Genomic DNA, 12,384 nt, shown 5'->3' with positions numbered 1-12,384 from the left:
TAAGGAGAAGCCATTAATATTTTTGCGCAGCCTTTGTAAATAGCTCTTGATGCATACCTTCAATACAACTCAACAACGCCATAACTTAACAAATTTCAAACATACGAGTACCTAAGATGTTGAACTACCTCCTATAAAAGAGAGGATACGAAGTCCAAAAATCTATACCGTAATAATTCACAAGTAATCAAGAAGATTGACTCTTCAAAACAAAATTATATAATGATGGGCAACTGTCTTGTAAACAGACAAGATAGCATTAGTTTTAAACTTAGTTAGATATTCTTAGAACAAACTTCTGATGCGTAAATATTTCAGTTCAAATTTGACTTGTTTACATATCTTTCAATTAATATAACATTTCAAACAACCACGGCTGCTTTCTGCGGTTTTTATTTGATGATTTCAAAATACAATTTTGGTTAAACCGTATTAATGTTTTCACCAAAATGTTGTCAGTCAAAAATAGTTTAAAATTAACAAACTTTTTAACTCGAAAATAAACTGTATTCTGTATTATAACACTGATGTTTATACTACAGTTCAACCCAGATTTTAGGTGTTAGGAATTCACGCTATCTCACTATTTTCGTGTGGTTTATTCTGCACTCAGGGCTCGAAATGGACTCGAGCGCACCGAATCGCATGATTATTAAAAAGCAATTAAATTAAATTATTCTTTTCATTTTATTCATTTTTTATTCATATAAAATTAGATAAAATAGACATGTTAATATTTTCAGAAAAATATCAAGCGCTCCGGTTCGTAAAATTTTCCATTTCAAGTGCTGTCTGCAGTCCCGTTTCATTTTAGTACATTAAATACCGGTTTTCAATTTTATTCTCCGTAATTTACGTCGGAAATATTCATAATTAAATCTTAATTAAAAATTTAAATTAAAATTAAAAAATCAACTAATTTTAACACGTCATGCAATGAAATGCATGGCTATAATTAAAACAAATATTTAGGGACAAATACAGTACACAAGGCCAAAATGACGGCAGCGACTTGCCTGCGCGGTATAGTTTGTGCAAAAAATACGGAACACTTTTACAGCACTTCACGGTTTGCGCGAGCTACAGTTCTCCCGTCCATATACACGGGCTTACTGGTTTGCGCAGATTAGCTTGTGATTAGGGAATCCAATCCCGAGCCAAAATTCTGATCCCGGGATCGGCATTTTTTCCATTCTTAAAATAAAAATTTTATATTTACAAATTTAATAACATTGATAAAATCGGTCAAAAATAAATTTAGTATAATTTATACTATTTAAGACATTTATTGTTAATATTGTATACGTTTAATCTTGGAAATACATAAGTTTAACGGAGTAAATAATATTGCGATATAAATAATAATGTGAATTTAATATGAGATTGCTGTTTCTGATAGTAAAGACTTGGTTATGCGCTAACCTTATCTCGCTAACCCATTCTTGGGTTAGCGAGATTTAAAATAGTAAAGCAAATCATGGTGTACTTATGGCCTTTCCACTTCATAAATCTAATTAGTCAGCCAAATATGAAACTGCCGTAAAACGTATGAGATCATGGTGGAATTACTTCGTTAATAGTGCGAAGCATTGTTTTTTCCAATCTTTCTCATTTTTATTAATTTATGTAAAGAAATACAATGAATCGGTTACTTACACATGGGTATAAATCAAACTTCATTCAAACTCAGTTTATTTCTAATGTAGTTATTTGTTATTAAAAGTATTTTTTTCTGTTATATTTTCGTTTTCATTTTATTTTCCAAAAAATTGATAAAAAAAATCAATCCCGAAAGTTTCGGGATTCTGTTTACCAATCCCGGGATTCATAGGTATCGAAAATAGTTCGGGATCCCGGGATTGGAATCCCTACTTGTGATAAAGCATGAGCGTCTATCCGCTACTTAAGACTTAACTTAAGAAAAACGACGTAACTTAGATTAATATAATACATTAAATGTTTTAATCAATTTTGCTTGTTCTATTTTTCTGTCCACAGATACGAGGAGTGGAAGTCGGCATAGTAGTTCTAGTACTAATAGTGTGGATAGGAGCCATCGCGCTATTCTTCAACAGATGGGGGAAGATTAGGATGTTGCTCCCATACCAGCCAGATTATAAACAGGAACAGCTAAAGGTCAGTACAAAATATTATAATCAATAAACATTAATATAAAAAACATTTATTTTTATAAAATTATAAAAATAAATATAATAAAAAATATAAAGATATATTTTTTAAATTTTATACAAAAATAACGTATTCCTTAAAATCGTCCATTCACATTTTGTTTGTACACTAATCATAAGCCCGTCATAATGATAACATCGTTATAGATAGCGTCTATTATCTCTTCATTTTATCAGTTTCCACTAAATAGTATATAAAATTGTGGCATTTATTTAATTAGATTCAATTATAAATCAAAAATACCAAAATGTTGTTTAAATGCAGTCGTCATTGATGCAATCATCAATAAGTACTCGGATATGATGATGACATTAACTATGTGTCTTTCTCTGGTGATTAAGGCTATACATACCTCAGTTGAGGCACGGTCTATAAAGATCGTGGCTAGGCGATGCGTGGATTACGGGTCGCGGGTGCAAATGACGCATGCCGAACGAAATATAATTTGTCATATAAATCCAACATGCGTCCATTTAATGTTCTGTTTATTGTGCTATTAGTAACAATAATAATATATTCATTGACATGTTTTCTTTTTCAAGTAAATGGGTAACGTTTTTAGTAATCTTTACACGATTTAAGAATTAATACCTCCGTCGCCATCACGAAACAAATTGACGTGTTCCCAGCTCGACGTTCTCTCTCCGAATGCCAGCGATTCCAAAATTTCGTCGCGCCTATAGTTGAAATTATTTGCCGTTTCACTGATGTATCGTCTTAATAATATAGCAATGAAACATGAAAAATGTAAGATATCAATAATTATCTACCTACTTTTTAGTGTTATAAATATTTTGAAACATAGTAAAATATATTTTTATCAATCAAATTATAAAATATATTGAAAATATATCTTCAATTGAAAAAATAATCTTTTTTAGAAATATATGTATTTGTTCAGAAAAAAAAAATATAATCATGATATAAATATAAGAGCAATTTTTCTAGTTGTACCGTTTTTATAAAGGAATATTGACCTATAATATACACATATAAAAACATATAGGTACATAATTATACTATATTATACATAATACTAGAGTTCTATTGTGAGTTACATCAATATTATTTAATTTTAGAATCTCGTATTTAATTCCTATTCATAATTAATTCCCTAGACAATCTTCTCTTCAATCAAAAAAATTCGCTGAAAATAAAATATCAGTATTATTTCAATAATACTTTGTATGAGATATTAAAAACTCAACAATCGTGCAGTTATCTCAATTACTTTTTTTTCCAATTTGCAAGCTTCATGCTTTTCCGCCAGTTGCCTATTGTAGGTTGAGCATTCACCTTAAGGCTATACTTCAACTAGGGCACTGATTGTGCAATCAACGCGTGCAGAACAAAACATAATTTGTCATAAAAAGTCAACATGCGTCCATTTAATATTATGTTTATTGTTCTATTAGTAATAATAATAATATATTCATTGACATGTTTTATTTTTCAAGTACCTAAATGGGTAACGTTTTTTAGTCATCTTTACACGATTTAAAAATTAATTCCCCCGTCGCCATCACAAAACAAATTGACGTGTTCACTCGCTAACGCTCTCCGATTGCCAGCGAGTCAGAAATTTCGTCGCACCTATAGTTGAAAATTCTTTGCCGTTTCAGAACATTACATTCCTAAATTTTGTATATATTCAGTCATGAATAAAATAACAATTTAATTTATTTTATTATTGTCTCTAATGTTCCCTACAAAGCAGTTACATGCGTAAATCGTTTTTTCAAGCATTAACAACAGAATATTTGGTGTGAAAACAGCGCTTAATTAAATTTTCCCTAAATATCACTTGTATCCCTTGAGTCGCCCATTCCTTTGTAAAAGTATCTTAAATTAATTTTTACAAAATATTTCATTCAAATCTACGTGTTTCGTGGTAATCTACAACTCAATAACCTCACAATTTCTGAAGTCATTGACAGTTCACTGCGTTTTTAAATTAGTATCCATTGACCTCACGTAATAGAAAACTTTTCAAAATATTTGCCGTGTTTCGTGTTGTTTTGTTATTAAGTACAAATATAACACAGTATACCTACGTCAATAATTATATCGTGTTGTAGACAAAGAGCCGACATGCTAAATGAACGCAAACATAGCACATGCGTATTTTGAATATTGTTTGAAGTTTTTTTTACATTTTTTTCACAAACGAGGTATAATGTGGCCTGTCTTTTTAGTAACATAATATTATTATGTAACCATTTGCTTTGAGATGTTTTTTTATATCTTCTTCTCTCTCGGCGCTTTATTCATGGTTGAGATATAAGCCTCAAAATATATTTAATTTATTTATAAATAGCGCGTGAAGCTCAGGCTACACTTACATTGGACGCAGGATTTGACCCATGAGTCTATCGGGCGAGCTTATGGTTACGTGTAAATTGTACGTAAAACATTTCACCGTAGCATACTTCGCCGTGAGCTTTCTTATCGGAAAGAGATGGCCGTATACTATACGGTTTCCAATTTTAATACATTCGATATGAACATTAATTCAATTTTCAAATCATTGTCAAATGGGCTAATTCAATACGCTGTCTTCAAATAAATTGTGTATCGTTTAAATTTAAAATACGTACAAAATTACCGCTCAGTGAAATGCTACCCGAAGAACGTGCACTTAAGAGGACGTTCTACAGAATTGGCCTTGAGAATTGAAAATATGATTTTTTAACATGTGGTCCATAATATCTGGTCTACTAGTTAATATAAAAAGGTCGTGTCAAAGTTGTTTGTGTTAATAAATTTGCTCTGTGACTGATCCGACTCATATTTCACATTTATTTCATCAGGACTGTCGAAGACATAAATCATAATATATATTTATAATTTTAAATTTTTATTTATAATATATATTATTTAAGTTTTGTGCATCTAATGCCGGGTCCACACTGGCAACAAGTTAATTTGCTGGCAACCTCGTTAGATTTTACGATAATTATTGTAAAATTTCTTAAGCAATTATGGTAAGTATCGTAAAATTTAATGAGGTTGCCAGCAACTTGTTGCCAGTGTGGAAATGGCTTAATATCCACTGTGGTTCACGTAGTGGCATGGACCTGTGGTTAGCTAATTCAGGAAGTCAACACCCATGATAGAATTTTTTCCAGTTTTGGTTGCATTATATTCCAAAACTCTTCTGTAAAAATCGTTTCCGAGTTTATAAATGGAAATTTCTCGGTGTACATAGTAAACAAACCTACGAATAAAAAAAGACAAAAAGGAACATACTGATTCATCGCAGTAAAATCTGGTAATCAAATTCGCCATTTTGAAAAGCGACGATTTTGCGTAAACAAATATCACGTGGTCTGTACGTGTGCGGCAAACTTCGAATGTGTTTGTAATTTTGTGCAAAGTGCGAATGTAATGTTTTCAAATAATTGATATGGATTAATTATACGAGTACCATCGTATTATTTTCTCGAAATCATAAACATACTATAATAGTATTTGAGTATCAACCTATGTTCAATTTGAATTGGGTTATAATAATAATATACCCGTATATATATCAATAGTATGTTTGCTACAAAATCCACCCAAGTTATCAGTACGTACTTGCACAGGTTTGATTAAAAACCATGATGAAATTAACATTTAAAAAATATGAATGCTTAATATTATTTTGACAGCCCTGTTTTCTGATCGGCTTCATCTCGCAGGTGTTCATAAAATAATAATAATTCTCCGCGCCGCAGAAATTATCAGTAATAATAATAATATTTCTTGAAATAAAATCTCCGATGATTAGTGATTTTTGCGAAAAGATCGATTTAAATTGACGTAGTTACGACGCCGAGGTCCTTTTTATACTGAATTATATTTGAACGGCGGGCTCTTCAGCGGGCCCTTTACGGCCAAGAATGTATTGTTTCTGCCATCTGAAATGCGTACCTACCAATGTTCTTGTCCAAGATGTATTACTTATTACAAATCGTCAGCTGAATGCAGTACTATTCTAACTCACATTTTGATCTACATATTTTACAGAAATGTTCTTTGAAATCAATGAAAAGTGTTATGTACCTACATACTTTAAAATGTAATACCTACCTACCTACTAGTATCACAAAATTAACTATGCCACCACCAAACAAAAGCTTCGAAAACGAATAATTAGTACCTAAGTCAGTAACAAATAAAATTTGTTAGCAGATATTGACATGCTTGATTTGGAAGCTACATTTTAACGTGCTTTTTATTAAACAAATACATAACACATATTATATTATGTTTTTGTTTCTGTAAATATTTATATTTATTTTAATATTACAGTCTACGTCTAGACGAATTAATCGAAAATTTTCTTAGAACTTCTATATGAGTGTTTTATTTATATTTTCCACTTCATCTGACACGTGTATTCAAAAATGTTTTTAATAGAACACAAAGGAGAAAAAATAGTATCTACTTAATCATTTTTCGCAGTAAAAAAATATTGTGTTGTAACTTTGTCATTTAAATTGATCCAACGTTTAATGGGTGGTATTGAACGAAGGGGAGTGGAAAGAAGAATTTAAATCTAAATCTGAACAATATGTTAAATGTTCAGGAAAGATGTATATGTCATTATGGTATCATATTATTAGCATGGAAAGCAACATAATATAGAATATAGGTAGGTACTAATTCCATAAAATATTATTACTGTAAACATGTCGTTTTAAATCTGACCCATAAAACCTCACCTTTTCAAACCATTCTAATGTCATCACGTGCATTATACATTTTTCATTTAATTGCTATCTATTAATATATACTTATAAAAACATATTCGATAAACTTTCTATTCGAGTTTGCAGTTAACATTCTGTATTTCCGAATATATTTTTTTAGAATTGCAATTTGAAGTTTTACATACCCTCTAAAATCATAATACCTCGTTTACACGTGCATGGATTTACTGTTGACAGTAAGTATTTACGCGGTCATAACAAGAAAATGTATGGGTAAACATGTATTATCCTGCAGTTGCAAGCTTGCATACATGAATCAAAAAAGTTTGAAAGCTTCTGAATTTTCATGAAACAGTAGGGATTTTTTCTATCTACGCCTGCGCAGTAGAACGATAGTGGCGAACCTACCGGCAAAAAAACGAACCATATTCATTTTAAGGTTAACTGATTTTCACCACCTGTCAAATAGTTCCTACCATAAAATGACAACATCGCGTCTCGCTTACTCTTGAAGAATGAGATTGGAGAGACAGTCAGAACGTTTACGTGTAAACAGTTATTGTCGCGATAGTTTAAAATACGTAATATTGCTGCCAGTTCCTCCTCTATATAAATGTACTATATATCGGATGACCTTGATTCGTTTTTCTAGAAAACATATTTATATAATATATACACATAATCCGTTGTTTACTCTAATACCTAAATTATCGACTTACTGACTTTTAGCAGCAACTCCACAATTAGTTTCTAAATCTCATTATTCCCTATTGAAGACAGATATTGTCATATTCATTTTCCCTTCAAAGCTCATGATTTGTTTAAGGCTTTATCTTCTAAAAATATCAGCCTTTCTACGACACGTAAGCTTTTCTATATCTGTATCTATCTTAGTTACTCTTTTTTAAAAGAATGGCTTCATAAGCAGCAAATCTACAGCAAAAATATTGAGTTTGAAAGGTTTTATATTACAATAATATATTGATTTTACAGGAAGGAAAATATATACAACATAGATCTATTATATAATAATTTATTATAGAAGCTTAAACTACTTTCACAATAAATCACATCAAAGACATTGGGGAAAACCTTATGATCCAACTCTTTGAATCAAATACATAGTTGTTGAATAATATAATATTTACTTTAAACGTGTGAATAATTTATATTTTCTTTGTATCCGGATCACAGGTTCCTGGGACAGGTGCATGCGCAGCGGCAGCTGCTAGCAGTTCGTGTACAGGAAATCACGGCGGACATGCTTGTTCACAGGTAAGGTTTACTCGAATAGCAAAACGTCTCATTTTCATTTTAAACCACCCATCTCATATTCTCTGCGCCTAATCTTTTTTTCATTATGTTCATTAATATTTTTTTTCCAGATATTAATTATACTTTGTATTTTTAATTCAATATTACGTACTTATAGGTAATTATTTTTTTATCTATATTTCTATATACTTAGCTAAATATTCATTATACTTGTTTTCTTTTTCATATTACCAAATACTTTTTTTCTGTACTTTTGCAACTTTCTAAATCAAAACGATATACAACAACCAATAAGTGGAAATATTTATTAATTCTAGCAAACTTATGGAGTAGCTTTGACTGACTATTATATGGTTTCTCTAATGCGTGGATGACATTAAGTTACAAGCCAGCGAATTTACAATCTGCTTGTAAACTCGCCCAGTGTCGTCCTCAAACTAGCTTACAAGCAGATTGTAAACAATCTACCTAGATAACTTACACGCTACACGCTGACATGTGGGCCGATATGCGTCTGCGCAGTAGAGCGATAGTGGCGAACCAGCCGGTAAAAAAACTAACTACTCATTACGTACTGTCAAAATAGTACCAAAAATGGTGGTGTCAACTCGCTATTTTGATGGCTTCTCGAAAGTTTTGTGTGTCATCATGATAATCGCACTAGTTGACTCGCCCGCTTTTTAACTCGCCGACAAGCAGCTTGTAAAGTAGCTCAATGTCATCGAGCCATAACTATATACTTGTATACATCTAATCTATAGTCCGACCACATAAACGTTAACTTTTTGATGTTCGGTTAGATTCGGCTGTTTTCAGCCAGTACGGGAGCGTCTAAGAAGGTAACAGCCCGTATTACACGTAGCAAATCGTCAAAGTTACTTTCAATATTACTACTGTCCATAACAAGATCTCGGCGATAACATGAAGTCGCTGTAGTCGCGTGTAGAAGATTTCTGTGTTGTCATTTTTTGAGAAAACAAATCCAGCGAAATTAGGGTTTTTATTTATAACAATAATTCTATTCTCAGTAATTCACTTAGAAGTTCAATTATTATTCGATAATTAACAATAGAAAAATAAATTCAAAATATGTTCACCTCTTAATTATTAGTATAATGATAGTTATGTTAATTAATACTGGGTAATTATTGATTTTGGAAGAAAATAAATCATTAGACCACATTAGCTGATTATATTGCTGCAGGTATTTATTAATTAAATAATTAGGAAAACACAAATTATGACTTAATAAGTAGAATTAAACCGTATAAATATTAAATATATCGATGACCCAATCACATTTTTTTATAATTTACAAAAATAATGTCTTTTAATTGGTATTTTTAGTAAAGTTGTCATTGTAAAACTATAAATATATGATTAAATTGTGTAAGACAAACTTTTCATGAACACATACCGACACTTATATGCCCGAGGTCAGGGATGTACTAATTATCCATCCCTACTCTATGCGCACGAAAGGAGGTGTGCTTCTGCGCAGGTCCGTGCTTAAGTTGTTTAGCTATTAGACGTAAAGATTTCTGGAAATAGGTTATAATATGTAGTCTAATCTCGTTGAGTTTAATTTTTTTTTATTACACTTTAAAGGTGAGTAAAGATTTCAGACGAAGTTCAATGCTACTTTATTATTTACTAGTTATATCTAGCGACCAACGTTCCCTCTAATTTTTCTATTGTGTGTGCGGATCAACAACGCATCTGAGCGGTGTCACAGTACGTCACCCGGTGCGGTAAATTTACACCCCCCCCCCCCCCCCACAAACACACGCATACAATTTTTCATTAAAACTTATATTTTTAAGGTATTTATTAATTTCGTAATTAACGTACAAAATTAGCATTTTTTGCACAGATATAACCGTACTTTTATCAACAATTAATGTAAGTAACCGAGACTGCATTAATACACACAATACGACAAATTCGAACGCATAATTTTTACTTCGCCAGCTTTCGGGAATATCTGTATATTTATTAGATACATGATTATGAATATCTTGTACATAAAGCATAGGCGCATTTATTTTTATAGCCAATACCTAGTACATTATCAATAATTAACACTTTGACTAGATTGCAACCAGATTTTTGCGCTCAGCGATCTCAATCCTATTCTTTCGTTCTTCGGATGTTTCCGTCATTATTTTCAAAAGTCCACCTCTTTTCAAATTTTTCAATTTCGTAATAGCATCCCGGTGTACTGTTTGACTTAAATGCCTTTTTAAAAGATACAACCTCCATTCAATCCACTTCTTTCCAGACGTGAATTATTCTCCTTGCATATTTGCTGCGAAGCATATTATGCATTTGACACAATCATCAGCTGTTTCCGAATATACAAATATATCACCAATTCTTATTTATTGCGAATGCATTGAAGATGGCATTTATATTTCGACGATTTCAGAGAGTCATTCCAATTTAAATTTATCGCAGGATTTCTTCTTAATTTTCGCATTTGAAATCAACTCCTTTTTGACATTTTTAGGGGATAAGTTTTCTATAATCAATAAATATAATTATTGTAATATATACGTAACTGTGGAAGCAATCGTATGGTTCACTTGAATTATTCGTTACGTACACTGAACGCACCTGTAGTTATTACTAAAATCTGACAAAGGAAAATTTCTTTTACAATATTTTTGTGTGAGGACTGTGCGGGGGATGAAAACATGTGTGCGGACACATTTTGGTAGGTGTGCGCGCGTACACGCGCACACCTTAGTGGGAACATTGCAGTAGCGACATAATACTAAGCAATCAATTTAATACTGTTTTCTGATAATTTACATATTAAAGGGTTTTAACTAAACAATTCGTTTTTAAAAACATTAAAAATAGTATATATTTTTTTAATTTAAATATATAAATTATGTATCTATTGAATAGGGGACTTTTATCAGTGAATCGCATTGTGTTCGTGTCAAAGATCGTAATGTAAATTATTCATTGTTTTAGTGTAATTTATATTTCATTAAAAAACACGTGTATTAGTATTAATAAGTTAAGTTTAATCGATCTTCGGCAATGTGACCATTTTATTTTGAATAGCAATGGGCATAATTATTAAATGCGTTGATTCATGTGTTTTTTCCCCATTGTCTCTACAATCTCATAGATTAAAATTTATTTATTATAAAAATAACTTGAAAATTACAAATTGGAAGCGTTCATAAAAAGTACATGGAAGCCCATTCAGTGAACTAAGTAGACCCTTAAACAACGTACAACTAAACTCAACCTTACATAAATGGTATATATCTATATCTATATCCAAAGCGATTTGGTTGAAAATAGATATTGCACTTCCAATTGGCATCAGTAATGGCGGGCTAGTTACGCACCTTGGTAGAACAAACTACAGTTGCTCCCGATTTCTAAAATAGTTACACAGGACACAGAAAGTTATCATTTACACTAGATCAAACAAATATTCATTATTCAAGTGGCATGGTGTATAATTTAGTGTATAATCATTGCCCACTGAAGAAGGAAGGCGATACATTACACGACTGGTCCTACTTTTCGCCCCTCCCGTTGTCTGTGGATGACCTGTCATTGCCTGTCATTGTCTATAGAGTGCTCATACTGACGCGTATGCCGTGTTTATTTGTCTCTTAGTTTCAGATTTCTTTCAGATTATTTTAACGTATCTTGGAGTTCATGTGATTTAGTGGTTATGTGTTATTAATAATAATTGGAAGTGACGATCAAAGTAAGTAAACTTCTTCTGTGTATAATAATATCATAATACACTAGGACGTTTCTCAATGTGACAGTCGATTCTAAATGACAAAAACGAATAACTTATTTATACTCTTCAGTCATTATAGAATACCAAACTCTGCTTGCAAGTTTGTTATCAATAAATAGTATGGCAGTGGACCACGCGTTGCTTGTGTAAAAAGTTATGCTCAGGCTTCATTAATCTAAAGATGGCAGTGGTATAATTTAATTATAATGTAATAATAATAATGTTTATGGTACACTAATTATTTTCGAAGAAGTATCATGACTTGTTGTGCTAATTTTCGTTAGTTTGACTGAAAATTTTATTGATAAATTAAAAAAATATTACTTTAAAAAAACTCTATGCTTGCACTCTAAAATTAAATCATTACAGTTAATAGTTTTAGCGCAAAAATAATTTACCAAAATACATTTGGTTTAATTTCAGTATAACAAAAATCATTTTTAA

The 12,384-nt window shown here is 31.3% G+C and overlaps 2 protein-coding genes across 2 annotated transcripts in view; one reads left to right on the top strand and one right to left on the bottom strand.

Moving 5' to 3' along the window:
* Positions 1-12,384, bottom strand: part of LOC147073988 (uncharacterized) — an 895,029-nt gene that overhangs the window by 375,894 nt on the left and 506,751 nt on the right. The gene's annotated exons all lie outside the window — the stretch shown is intronic.
* The window catches only part of LOC147073994 (uncharacterized), a 235,976-nt gene that overhangs the window by 75,308 nt on the left and 148,284 nt on the right, over positions 1-12,384 (top strand). The window contains exons 6-7 of the mRNA XM_085944720.1: positions 1,999-2,136; positions 8,082-8,162. Coding sequence (XP_085800846.1) covers positions 1,999-2,136; positions 8,082-8,162 — 219 coding nt within the window. The remainder of the gene's footprint in view (positions 1-1,998; positions 2,137-8,081; positions 8,163-12,384) is intronic.

This window comes from Rhyacophila brunnea, unplaced genomic scaffold (genome assembly GCF_057557595.1).
Source record: "Rhyacophila brunnea isolate RB1 unplaced genomic scaffold, BYU_Rbru_1.0 scaffold_17, whole genome shotgun sequence".
Lineage (NCBI taxonomy): Eukaryota > Metazoa > Arthropoda > Insecta > Trichoptera > Rhyacophilidae > Rhyacophila > Rhyacophila brunnea.
The sequence above is the reverse complement of the archived record's forward strand: the minus strand, read 5'-3'. Positions and strand labels throughout refer to the sequence as shown.